The sequence below is a fragment of the Quercus lobata genome, chromosome 8 (assembly GCF_001633185.2).
Source record: "Quercus lobata isolate SW786 chromosome 8, ValleyOak3.0 Primary Assembly, whole genome shotgun sequence".
NCBI lineage: Eukaryota > Viridiplantae > Streptophyta > Magnoliopsida > Fagales > Fagaceae > Quercus > Quercus lobata.
The window spans coordinates 64,870,251-64,884,003 of record NC_044911.1 but is presented as its reverse complement, the minus strand read 5'-3'; the positions used below and the strand labels follow the sequence as shown (position 1 = coordinate 64,884,003).

General features: G+C 36.2%; 1 protein-coding gene across 1 annotated transcript; it reads left to right on the top strand.

Annotated features, from left to right (window-relative positions):
* The first annotated feature begins 8,191 nt into the window (after window positions 1–8,191).
* Window positions 8,192–12,648, top strand: LOC115955578 (probable LRR receptor-like serine/threonine-protein kinase IRK). The gene is made up of 2 exons (XM_031073752.1): window positions 8,192–10,400; window positions 10,926–12,648. The coding sequence occupies exons 1-2, from the start codon at window positions 8,914–8,916 to the stop codon at window positions 12,373–12,375; spliced, it is 2,937 nt and encodes a 978-aa protein (XP_030929612.1). The 5' UTR covers window positions 8,192–8,913; the 3' UTR covers window positions 12,376–12,648.
* The last annotated feature ends 1,105 nt before the right edge of the window (window positions 12,649–13,753 follow it).

Sequence of the window (13,753 nt, the reverse complement as noted above, 5' to 3'; positions counted from 1 at the left end):
ATTGCCTAAAGCTATAACCCCATCATAATATGACTAAACTACTACAATTACCTAAGGTAAACACACTACCCACATAAACACATTCATTCATCCTATACAACTGATGCTCATTGGTGGTGCTGGTGCCGATGAGCATCTACCTTTCCCACTTTGTCTTTTTCGCAATCACAATCATAGTAGATATATAAGCCTTCTTTCACAACCTCAGCCTTGAGATTACACTGCCAATATCTCCAGGCGCCACTCCAACTTGCCAAATTGGCTTTAACAACAAAACTTTAGTTTGGATCATATTTTAGCGTGACGCCATTTATACAGATGAGGGAAGAAAAGAGGGGGTAAAGAAAGCATGAAAATGTTTTAATTAGTTGAACTACAATACCAGCCAAAATTAGCTTGGAATTGTAGCTCATCAGCGTTTAGGCTAGCATAGAGTACCAGGCTCAGGGTTTAGTCCAAGTCCCAAAACCAACCTTCTGCCAAATCAAATACTAGATCTGTACACTATAGCATTATTATTTGCTTTCGTAATTATTGTACTGTGTACATGTTATGAAAGATTGGTTCCTAGTTTTCTATGCCACATATGATATGACCAATATTTTCATATTAAAAAATATTCTTTTTTTTGGGTAAAATATTAAAAAAAATATTCTTCAAGTGCGACAACAAGTGAAAGTACAATATCAATATATCATATATACATAGCCAGTTTTTCACCAAAAAAAAATATATACATACGCCAGCTAATAAATCTTAAGAGCATTCACACTAGCATTGCTATATGCCATATGATGGCAAATTTTATCATTTTTGCACAAAAATCAAGCTTCATCCGGACTTGTATTCGCTAACTATTGCAAAAAAATTTCAATAGTGCTACAGTGCAATTTGCAAAAAAATTTCAATAGTGCTACAGTGCAATTTAGAATTGCACTATAGCACTATTCTAAAAAAAACTAATATTTTATTGTGTAACTTTATCAATTCCTCTCTATCTCACCGGATTTTGGATTTTTTGATATATTATTTTATTGTTGTAAAAATATTATTTTAAGGTATTGTATTATAAAATAAAAGTTGGGATGCAAAATGATATGATATAATTGATAAAATAACTTTTTGAGATGGTAAAATAGGATGAGATAGGATTTTAAGATGTGAATGCTCTAAGGATATAATTAACTTTTTGTTGCAATTTTTTCAAAATTTGTTAAAATGGCAAATTTTAAATAGTGGATGGTATTTCCAACTAATATTAACGGGGTTTATGTGAAAAATAATTGTACAGCTAGTAATCTTAAAAATGGTAGAGAAAGTTGTGGAAGAAATGATGTCCATAAGAGCACCCACAGCAGATGTGGGATATGTGCCAAATGCTAAATATTTGGCACATATCCCACACCAAACACCATTTGACTCCATTTATCAGATGTGTCATATCTCATATTTTTTGCAACATGCTATAGTAAAGTCACAAATTTGCAACGGTACGAAACGCGTGTGGCAAACTGATTTATTCTTTTTTTTATTCATCTTTCTCTCTCATCTCTTCGTCAGTCTCACCTCTCTCACCCCAACCCTCACTGCTCTTCCACGCCCACGCCAACGCCCATGCCAACGATCACTTCCACGCCGACGCCCATCTCTCTCTAGCAATTTTTTTTTTTTTTTTTTTTTTTGCTGTGGTTTGATGGGTTCAGTTCCGACGGAGGTGGGTGGGTTCAAATGGGCTAGGCTATGGGTCGATGATGTCGATGTGGGTCTGTTGTGTGGGTTGGCGATGAAGATGGTGGGTTTGGAGTCTGGGTTGACTTGGATTATGAAGGTTTTGGGTTTGGAAGTGGGTGTGGGTGAGGGAGTGGAGGCGGTGGGTTTGCCGGGGTTTGTGGTTGAGGTGGTGGTGGTGGTGGGGCTTCCGATTTGGTGTTGGTGGGCTATGGGTTGTGGGTCAAGGTTTTGGTTCGGTGGCATTGTGGGTCGAGGTTGGTTGCGACAGCGTTGTGGGTTTTGATCCGGTGGTTACTTGAGTTTGTTTGTTGATGGGTTGGGGTTTTGGGTCGGTGATTGGTTGAGGCAGTTGATGGGTGGCGGAGGATTTGGCTGGATTTGTTTGGGTTGGGGTTTGGCTGGGATTTATTTGGGTCGTGAAAGATGTGGCTGGGATTTGATGGGTTGGGGTTATGGTTGTTTGTTGTGGAATTTGGCTGGATTTGCTTGGGTTTGCTTTGAGTTGTGTTTTTGGTTGTGGAGGATGTGGTGGTTGTGTGGTGGTGGCTGTTGGTTGTTGGCAACAGTGTGATGACTATTGATTGTGTTGATGAGTAGTAAATATTATTTTAATGTGTAGTAAATATTATTTTAATGTATAGAATTGAATGATAAAACATCTGATAAATGGGATATTGTAAAATGATGTAATAAAATAATAAAGTAGGTATTTGATATTATAAAATTGTATAATTTTTGTCACAACTATTACGGATGCTATTACGGATGCTCTAACAAAAGTGATACTGCATGCAGCACTATTTCAATGGAATCTGGGTTCAAATTCTGCGAGTTGAAAATTGTTACTCTCTCCCTGATGCCAAGTACAAGTGCGAAATTTGGAATCTATACCGGTGGTGTTTTGGCGAGAAATTCTTGTTACCGTGCATACTGTGTAGTCTGTAGTGCTCGAGCGGCATGCATAAAAATAAATAACTGAGGTAAAAAAACACAAACGACAAGTTAAAAACAAAGAATAGCAGTGTCATTTTACTGTCTGGATTTATTCACCTCGGGAGTAGGGACTAGAGAAAAATATTGTAAGAAAATTACATTAATTAGTACTATAAAATTAATAAATCAGAGTGTTAGAATTCGAACCAAAGTTTACAAAGTTTTTTTTGGCGGTAAACGTCTCTCTTTGATTTTTGCCGAGAGCGGTAAACGTCCCTCAAGTCTCTATTTTATATTCTAAAGTGGTTTGGATATAATTTATTTTGTTAAAAATTAAAAATTAAAAATATTATAATAAAATAATTTTTTTAATATGTAAAAAATTGTTGTTCACACGTTTGGTACTGTTTATAAACTTAAAATTATTGTTCATAGACAATAAACAATGCCAAATGCACATCCAAGAAAAAAAAAAGAAGTAGAAAACACAAACACCATTTCATCTGTATCCAAACTGCACCTAAGTCCTGCTCATATGGTCTATTTTATATTAGTTCATTTTAACTATGTAAGGACACGATTCGTGGCGGATCGTAACAGTGTCGGGTTCGCGCGTGAAAAGGCCCTAACAATATTATTTGTAGAGCGTAGGTTTGAAAGGCTAGGCCTTAATCGACAGGCGGTGGGTTTTTCATGGTGTTCGTACAAGTTTAAGTTTTCCTTCACCCCTGGAGTCTTTCTCCTGGAGGTGGGCTGGGAGGCTCTGGTTTTTGGCCATTTTTCCCAACCCCCTTCTTTAGGTTACTTATTTTTCCTTTTATATTTGCCTGCGTTCATTGTCATTCGTCCACGTATAGGGTCAACCTTTCCAAGATTGATATTTGTCCCATCAGCCCATATTCAAAGTCGTTGGGGGTGGTTGTAAAAGCCAAAGAATGCGGCTCTGTCAGGTTCAGAGCATTGAATGGCAGTAAGGGCAGCTTTCCCTGGATATTTTTAGATCTTTCTTCAAAGTTTCAGTCCTATACCGTTTTTACCCTTTTTTTCTTTTCGGGGGGACTTTGGGTCTGCCGAGGACTGAGCTGTCCTCGGCGGTATCCAAAGGCTATCTTGTCGAGTTTGGGCCACAGCCCTCCTCGGCTTGGGCCTTTGGATTCTCCCCGGGTAGATGGGCTTGGCCCATAAATCATTTGGGCCCCGCAAACTAATATTAAAAAAAATTAAAAAACATGTCATGATGTGAATTTTTTGGATTTTGATGCTTAAATGGCAACATAAATAAGCAGGGAAATCCAATTACTTAGGATTGTTGTTTTATTAATAAATATTTTTAATTCTTTAATCTAATGTAGTCTGTTTAAAAGGAGCATAAAATGATGATTCTTTTTTTTTTTTTTTTATATAATTTAATAATTACAAAAGGAATTTGAATCATAGATGTCAAAGTTGGAAATACAAATAAGTGCTAGTTTATGAACTACAAAATTGTTTTTTTTTTTAAAGAAAAATGATGAAATTTTGATGCTATAAATTTGTAAACTTTGCTACTTTGAATGAATATTTATTGTACATATTTTCAAGAAAGCGAAAAAGTTAATGGATACTCTGAAAAATATCTTTATAATTTTTTTTGGGAAAATAAAACGATAACTTTTTTTTAATAATTTTTTTTTATTTCTCATAAAGTGGTATCAAAATTTTCTAAAAATGAGTTATTAACAAATGCTTTAACTATCCAATAAAAACTTTTATAAGAAATAGATTCTCAAGTAAAAGGAAAAAGCTTTTGTGTGTGTTTAATAATGCATAATTATAACTATTAAGGTGAAAGAATAAATAGATTCTCAAGTAAAAGGAAAAAGCTTTTGTGTGTGTTTAATAATGCATGATTATAACTATTAAGGTGAAAGAATAAATAGATTCTCAAGTAAAAGGAAAAAGCTTTTGTGTGTGTTTAATAATGCATAATTATAACTATTAAGGTGAAAGAACATTAATTATGTGATGTTAATCATGTTATTACTCATTTTCTTACCTTTTTTTTCGTTGCATTGAGATGGGGGACGGGCATCGAATCCTAAACGCCCCTGTGCCAATTGAGGTGCCAACTGACTAAAGGATCGTTGGCTTATTTTTCTATTTTGTTTTAGAGCATCATATATACTAGAATTTGTACTTGCATTTTCTTCTAAAAAATAAAAATGTGAAGCATGTATAAGTATAAGCATATATAATTAGACCCTTTAAATTTAGCAGAGGTCAAACCATGGGAACAGCAACTCCAGAAGAAACTTGAAAGCCAAAATTCTGTAATGCAGAATGGATATTAACTATTCCCGCGCGGGGTTGCGCAGTAAGTTCCAAAATTGGAATAAAATGTCTAAGCCACATACTACCATTACCATGCATAAAGACAAATATATTTTCTGCCCTAAGCTTCATGGGCTTGGTCCCCGCCGTATAGGGTTTTTTGTTTTTGTTTTCTGTTATTAAATAATAATAATAATAAAAATATGCAACCTAGTAGAGTGCTTATTTTGAAATGGAATTAGGGTTTATACCCTATAGAAATAATGGTTGATAAATAGGGGATCGGAGTGCAAGATAAACGAGCTTGCATGAGAAGAAGCCAACAATTCAATTGGTTAATCATTTAAAATTAAGCCTTTTCTCTCTTCTGTTGTGATCAGTCAAAAAACCAATCCATGTTTGTTACTTGACAATTTTCATTATTAGTTATTTTTTATTTATTTTTTCAATACTGTCATTAGTAGTTGTCTAATATTCAAACATGGTTACGTCAAACGCCCTTGTCACAAATTAAATTCTAAATTAAGATTGAAAAATGTATCTCTTACATATATATATATATATACAAATTGAAACCAACGAGGACAATGATATATCACCTTTTTTTGCATGTGTTTAAGATGCCGGAGAGAGGAATAAAGGTAGGAGTAAAGACAGTGTTTTTGACCAATGGATTGGCCTATTCATATGTCACAACTTAGTGGAGTAATTTACCCCAGATTCCCTCTGAATGAGAAACGTACCTTTTCCTTTATTACTTTCTAGGGCTAGGCTGAACAATGTGGAACTGGAAGGGTTAAATAACCCCACACATTTAAGACAGCAGAGAGAGGAGTTAATGAATGGGCTAGAATTGAGGAGGGTAGGGGGACCCTAAAAACTTGAATGGAATTTAAGAAAGCCTTAGCAAAAGGCCAGTCACTACTCACTAGTACTGCTCATCACGCCTGTGCATTCTGCATTCTGAATTGCATCTCACCAACAGCAACAGGACTGGAGGACAGTCACCCTTTCTTTCTTTCTTTAATTACACTACCCACCACCACCAATCACCATGCCCACCTACTTCCCTTTATTACTTTTTCCTTTTCCTTTCTTTTTCCCCGTATCTATCTATCCAACCACCTTCGCACTTGTCGCTCTCCACTTTGCCCCAATATACTCAACCTCCCATTTTCCTTAACCCTTAATTTAAGTATAAAAATTTTCACCAAACACAAAGAAAAATAGGAGTTTAAGGGACACAACATTTTAACTTCTTGTGATTTGGTTGATGATAAAAATGATAGAGTGCTAAGTTTTTGGTAAAAGTGATATTGTTCCAATTACAATAAATAATGTTAATAGTTATAAGAAAAAGAATTGTGAAAAAATTGTTTATCGAGTATTGTATTTTGGTGAAATGATTAAAATTTTATGTATTAAAGAACTTTTTTTAAAAAAAACAAAGTTTTGTTAAAAACTTGATTGTAATTTAAGGCTACAACTCCTATTAACAAAATTAACATGATTGTATATTTTGAAAATTTAACTATTGAATTGAATGTTTTTTATATTCTTAACACATATATCAAATTTCGTGACAATCGAATAATATTTATTATTCGATCTATAAACTTAATTTTTATGTCTAATTTTAGACTATAAAAATTTGGAATTTAAAGGTTTGATTAATGACATAGCTATTGATCTTTGATTTTCTGAATATTTTGCAAATGTAAAAAATGTAATATAAAAATGTAATCTAATGGTAAATTTGTCAAAATTCACACCCAATAAAAATATATAAAATAGAATTGTAGTCTTAGGGTACAACCAAGTTTGTTACCAAATTATTTTCTTTCAAAAATAGCTAAATGAAAAAAAAAAAAAAAGAAAAAAAAAGAAGAAGAAGGCATCTCCATTTATGTGGTTTTAATGCAATTCTATAATATTCAACCCTTGTGATATTCAATGACTATGATTGATTATTAATTATATCAATTCACTTTTTGTTAAAATCATTAATGAAAACTAATCACATGCACATAGACACTCATAATGCTCTCTCTAATGATTTTAGGAAAGAAAATATTAAAAAACTAATACTATATTTAGTAGAAAAAACTACTACATGGGGGTAGTTGTATTTGATCCTACTTCATATGTCCTTATTCAAGAGCATTGCTTAATTGTTAACAAAAAGATGGTTGGTTATGGTGGGATTGTCAACTTGCTGCTAAGCCATGGACACTAAAAAGTCACTAAACAGAGTTTCATTCTTCCTTACATTTTTTTTTTTTTTTTTCTAATGAGTTCCATTATTTTCTCGGGTTCGTTCCAGTAATAAGTTGACCGTAGTTTTTTTTTTTTTTTCCTTGGAAACTTTCTCTCATGGGCTAAGGCATCATTGGGAGAGACAAGGACCTTTAAAGTCAATTACGAGGTGCCGGGTCAGGGTGGCCTCAACCAATAACCATTGTAGTTGGTGATGTTAGTACTAGGAAGCCACGGTCCACGGACACAAATGACCCATTTTATTTAATGGTCTCTTAAAGTTGGTTTTGGGACTTTTTTCATTGCCCAATTTAGCTTAAAAATTAAGTTGATAAAAAATACATAAAAATAAAGTTTTTTTAAAAAAATTAAATAATCAATTAGTAGGCAAACAGGCTGACAGTGTAAATTTGGACAAGTTTTTTTTTTTTTTTTTTTTTCTTTTAACTTTTAAATTAATTTGTATATTTAGAGGTTTTAAAATTTTACTGTGCTTTTCAGTCTAATGAAAAAAATTAGTACTAAAATGAAAAATAATAAAAGTTAGTTAGTATTTGTACAACTAGGGACATGGTTAGGTTGTCTTTCAAAAATGTTAAACGTTGTTTAGTGGCGTATTAGTCCATTTTATCCGTTGGCGACCACAGGTCAACATTGTACAACATAAAACGTTAATTTAGGAGTATCTTATAAAAGAGAAATTTGGACCAAAAACACAGCACAAAGGCCAAACACTCAGACTGAGACACAGAGAGAGGGAGAGAGAGAGGCTAAAAAGTAAAGGCTAAAGCTAAAAATTGCCACTTGTGCGTATCCACGTCAAAAGTTTTATAGTGACAACGACTACGTGAATGCCACGTCGGATTCCTGTCAACCGCACAGATCGTGCCACGCGTCCACATCCTAAGATTGTAAATAAATAGGCCTCAGCTACCTTCCTGCTCTGCCTTTTTCCCGTTAATTAATGCTAAATAAAATCTCACACCAAATTAGTTTCTTCTCCTCACTGTTCTCTCTCTCTCTCTCTCTCTCTCTCTCTCTGAAACCCCACAGTGAGAGTACTCGGTGTTTCGCCATTTTCTCACCGGAACCCTAGCTCTCGGCTTTGTGGTGGGGGTTTCTTCTTTTACTGTTGAAATCCAAAGGGGGACTTTGTTGGGACTTTCTGGCTAAACATTGAGCGCCGTGCTCTGCATTTTTGGGTTCTTAGATCGAAACCTCGCAGACCCTCTTTGCTGTTTCCCTTCTTAACTCTCTGATTTGTGTTTCTGAAGCTCAAAAATCTTAGCTTTGAGAAGAAATTTCTAGGTTTTTGCTTTACACGCTTTACCTCTCAGAAAATCCTATCATTTCAGCTAGTTCTTTCGTTTTTGCGTCCTGGGGTTTCTTTGTTTACCAATGCTACTTCTTTTCTGGTATCTAGTAGTTTCCACTTAAACATTTCTTGGTTTTCCGGAGCTACAAATCTAGCCGTTATAGAAAAAGTTGGCCTTTTGCTTTTGTTTTCTTCTGTTTTTGGAATTTCTTGGGTTGTGTATGCGTTTAGGTTAGCTTGTTGGTTTCAAAGTCTGTGAGTCTCTGAAGCTCAGAATGAGTGATTTCAGGCTCTATTTTCTTCTGCGCCGGCACTAATTTCTCATGGCTCTGTTGGGTCTTCGAGTTTCTTAGAACTACCAGCAGGCAATGCTAGCATTGTTGAGAATGAAACGCCAACTCAGTTTGTTGTCGTTGTTGTTGCTGTTGCTGTTGCTGGCTGTAATACCAGCTGTTGTGAGATCTCTGAGTCCATCATTAAACGACGACGTGCTGGGGCTCATTGTGTTGAAGGCTGATATCCAAGATCCGAAGGGAAAGCTTGTGTCTTGGAATGAAGACGATGATAGTCCTTGTAACTGGGTTGGTGTGAAATGCAACCCTAGATCCAACAGGGTCTCCGAGCTCAACCTCGATGGCTTTTCTCTTTCAGGTCATATAGGCCGAGGCCTTCTCCAACTCCAATCTCTGCGCAAGCTATCTTTGGCCAAAAACAATCTCACCGGAACCATAACCCCCAACATTGCACGGCTGGACAGTCTTCGAGTGCTCGATTTGAGTGAGAATGGCCTATCTGGAGCTATACCAGAGGATTTCTTTAGGCAATGTGGGTCTCTACGAGTCATTTCATTGGCCAAGAACAAGCTCTCTGGGAAGATACCAGACAGTTTGAGCTCGTGTTCAACTCTTGCGTCTATTAACTTTTCGTCGAATAAGTTTTCGGGGTCTTTACCATCTGGGATTTGGTCTTTGAATGGGCTTAGATCGTTGGATTTATCGGATAACTCCTTGGAGGGTGAGATTCCAAAGGGGATTGAAGGTTCGAATAATTTGAGAGCCATTAACTTGGGTAAGAACCAGTTCTCTGGGAAGGTTCCTGATGGCATTGGAAGTTGTTTGCTTTTGAGGTTCATTGATCTTAGTGAGAATTCATTTTCCGGGACCCTTCCAGAGACATTGCAGAAGCTTTCATTGTGTAATTATCTTAATTTGCACATGAATTCTTTTACTGGTGAGGTTCCTGATTGGATTGGAGAAATGAAAAGCCTTGAAACTTTGGACTTTTCGTCCAATAGTTTTTCTGGTCAGCTCCCATCTTCAATAGGGAATCTTCAGTCGTTGAAGGTTTTGAATTTTGCCGCCAATGGTTTTACAGGAACCTTGCCGGAGTCCATGGTTAATTGCAAAAACCTTGTGGTCTTAGATCTCAGCCATAATTCGTTGAAGGGTGATCTTCCTGCGTGGATTTTCAAGTCAGGATTACAAGAAGTTTCGCTTTCGGAGAAGAAACTGAGTGGAAGCATGAATAGTCCTTTAGCTTCGTCAGTGGGGAGCTCACTTGAAATCTTGGATTTGTCCCACAATGCATTTTCTGGTGAAATTGCATCTTCAGTTGGGGCTTTGAGAAGCTTGCAGTTCTTGAGTCTGTCTAAGAACTTTCTTGTTGGTCCTATTCCAGTGTCAATTGGAGAGTTGAAGGCCCTGAATAATCTTGATTTGAGTGAGAATCAGCTGAATGGAAGTATTCCACTGGAAATTGGAGGAGTTGTTTCTTTGAATGAACTGAGGCTGGAGAAAAACTTTCTATGGGGGCAGGTTCCAACTTCAATTGAGCACTGTTCTTCTTTAACAACGTTGTAAGTTATCTTTACAGTCTCCGATGTTTCAAATACAAGTTCTTGCTTCTATTTTACTTTAATCTGATATTGTAACAGTCTCGATGTTGAATGGCAGCTTGTCAAAGAGATAACTATGTCAAATAGTTTAACCGTGTCCTACTATGCTTAGAGAGTTGTAATTGCATTTTTTATTTTTATAGATTCAATAATACTTTTGAAATGAAACTGAGAACCTTTATGGTATTCTGATGTTGATGGCTGTTTCCTTTGAATAATAGTGTGACAATACGTATATCTTTGTGTCTATAAGATATTATAGTGTTGTATCTTTGCATAGTGTGACAAATATGAAGTTCCAAGTATCTTATATTTTTGGCTGACATAGATATTCATGCTTACACACTAATCAGTACCCTAAGGCTTCTTTCTATGGACAATTTGAACTTGGTATGGTCACATAATAAGAATCATATCTAATTTCTATCATTTTAACAGGGGTTTAATTTCTTGTTTATGTTGCTTTGTTTTGGTTGAATCCTGCAGGATTGTATCTCAGAACAGATTGAGTGGCTATATACCTATAGCAGTAGCCAAACTTACAAACTTACAGAATGTGGACTTGTCCTTTAACAACCTTTCTGGAAGCTTACCCAAGCAATTGGCCAACCTTCCCCACCTTCTCACCTTCAATATTTCTCACAATAATCTCCAGGGTGAATTACCTGCTGGTGGTTTTTTCAACACCATCTCCCCTTTCTCTGTCACTGGAAACCCGTCTCTTTGTGGTTCTGCGGTCAATAAGTCTTGCCCTGCGGTACTTCCCAAACCCATTGTCCTCAATCCTAACTCCTCTTCTGATTCCACATCTAGTTCATTACCTCCAAATATTGTTCACAAAAGAATTATCCTCAGCATTTCCGCACTCATCGCCATTGGAGCAGCTGCAGTCATTGTCGTTGGTGTTATTGCCATCACTGTACTTAATCTCCATGTTAGGTCATCCGCAGCTAGATCTGCAGCTGTTCTTACATTATCTGCTGGGGATGAGTTTAGCCATTCTCCCACTACAGATGCCAATTCTGGCAAGCTTGTAATGTTTTCTGGTGACCCTGATTTCAGCACAGGAGCACATGCTTTGCTCAACAAGGACTGTGAGCTTGGCCGTGGTGGTTTTGGAGCAGTGTACCGGACTGTTCTTCGAGATGGGCACCCAGTTGCAATAAAGAAGCTCACTGTCTCAAGTCTTGTCAAGTCTCAAGAAGATTTTGAAAGAGAAGTTAAGAAACTGGGGAAGGTCAGGCACCCTAATCTTGTGGCACTTGAAGGTTATTACTGGACACCATCATTACAGCTCCTCATATGTGAGTTTGTCTCTGGTGGTAGTTTGCATAAACACATCCATGAAGGATTAGGTGGAAACTTCCTCTCATGGAATGAGAGGTTCAATATAATTCTTGGGACAGCAAAAAGCTTGGCTCACTTGCATCAATTGAACATAATTCATTACAATATAAAATCAAGTAATGTCCTGATTGACAGCACTGGTGAACCTAAAGTTGGAGATTTTGGTCTAGCAAGATTGTTGCCAATGCTTGACCGTTACGTTTTAAGCAGCAAGATTCAGAGTGCTTTAGGGTACATGGCACCTGAGTTTGCCTGTAGAACTGTAAAGATAACTGAGAAGTGTGATGTGTATGGATTTGGGGTTTTAGTTCTGGAGGTGGTTACTGGGAAAAGGCCTGTGGAGTACATGGAAGATGATGTCGTGGTGCTCTGTGACATGGTTAGAGGAGCACTGGAGGAAGGCAGGGTGGAGGAATGTGTTGATGGGAGGCTTCAGGGTAACTTCCCGGCTGAGGAGGCGATTCCTGTAATGAAGTTGGGGTTGATATGCACATCGCAAGTGCCATCAAACCGGCCAGACATGGGAGAGGTAGTTAATATATTGGAACTCATCAGATGCCCTTCAGAAGGCCAAGAGGAATTGGAATGAATTTTTACTTATCAGGGATTGGGAGAAGGGATTTAAATGAGTTGCCTGGCGAAGAAGAATCCGGTTTTGTTCATTTATCTGAGAGAAGAAAAATTTGAATGTTGGAAAATTTTTCCTTTTTTTTTCTTTCTTCTTGTGGTTTTTCATGTTTGTTTCCTGTTTATGTTTGTGGTTTCTCCTCTTATGTAATAGTCAGGTCGCCGGATTCCTTTTCACCGGGTCCCAGTTTGGTTCCCTAACAAATATTGTTACCATGTTACTAATCTTTTGTCATCTCTCAGTGTTTCTTATGAGCTGATATTGATAAGCCCAGGAGGTAGTTTGTGCGGGGCAGTAAAATTTTCAAGTTTGTGCGGGGCAGTAGAATTTTCTTTCCAATTTCAGAGGAATTGGAAAGGAATACCCCGTACGCAAGTTTAGTGTATTTAAATAACAGTTTTTAGTTTTTTTAAAAATATGTGTAGATAAAAAAAAATATGTAAAAAAATATGTAATGTTTAAAAACTGAAAACATACGTTTAATCTTGGTCACAGAACTTTAAACCCAAGTTTTTAATACGTATTTTTATGTATTTTGTCACTTTCACATATTTTTAAAAAATTAAATTTAAAAACATGTAACAAGCGGGTCCTAAACAACTTTAATAAGTCTCATCTGTCTAGGCAGTAATACATTCTTACATTACAAATTGGTTTCCTTAATCCAGGCAACCCTGTCCACTGTACTTGTTGGTAGGTATATATCTCACTTTAATTGGAGCAGACAAATTGTGACAATTATTACTACCAAGACTGAGCATTTTATTGAGGAAACAGTGTAAATGCTTGTACTGGGACACTCAGTGCATTAATGTTTGTACTGGGACACTCAGTGCATTAATGTTTGTACTGGGAGTCTGGGACTATATGGTTTTGGCGTTTGAAATAATTGAAAAAAATTGAAATTTTTTTCACCGCTTGTCACGGAGGAACATCATTTTATGTACGAAAATCATTGACACCACCTGCATCGATAATATTTCTGAAAAGGATGAAAAATTATTACTTTATTTATTTACTAATCACAATAAATCACATCAATTATAATGAAATATACAGATTTATTAAGCAACAGTCATAATAAATTATAACAATATCTGTGAAAAAAGACATGAAAATTTTGCACAAATCCTATAATTCAAATGTCTCAAAGTTTTCTTACAAATAATTATCTTATATGATACATGCATTTTTTTTCTCTCATGATCAACAGCCGTATGAGATTCCAGCAACAATACCACCTGGTCCTGAGCCCTATTTCACTTAAAAATACTATCTGGAGCCCTATAATTGACTAGTAATATGTCCCTCACAACAAAGGGCAAATCTTGACTTTCAC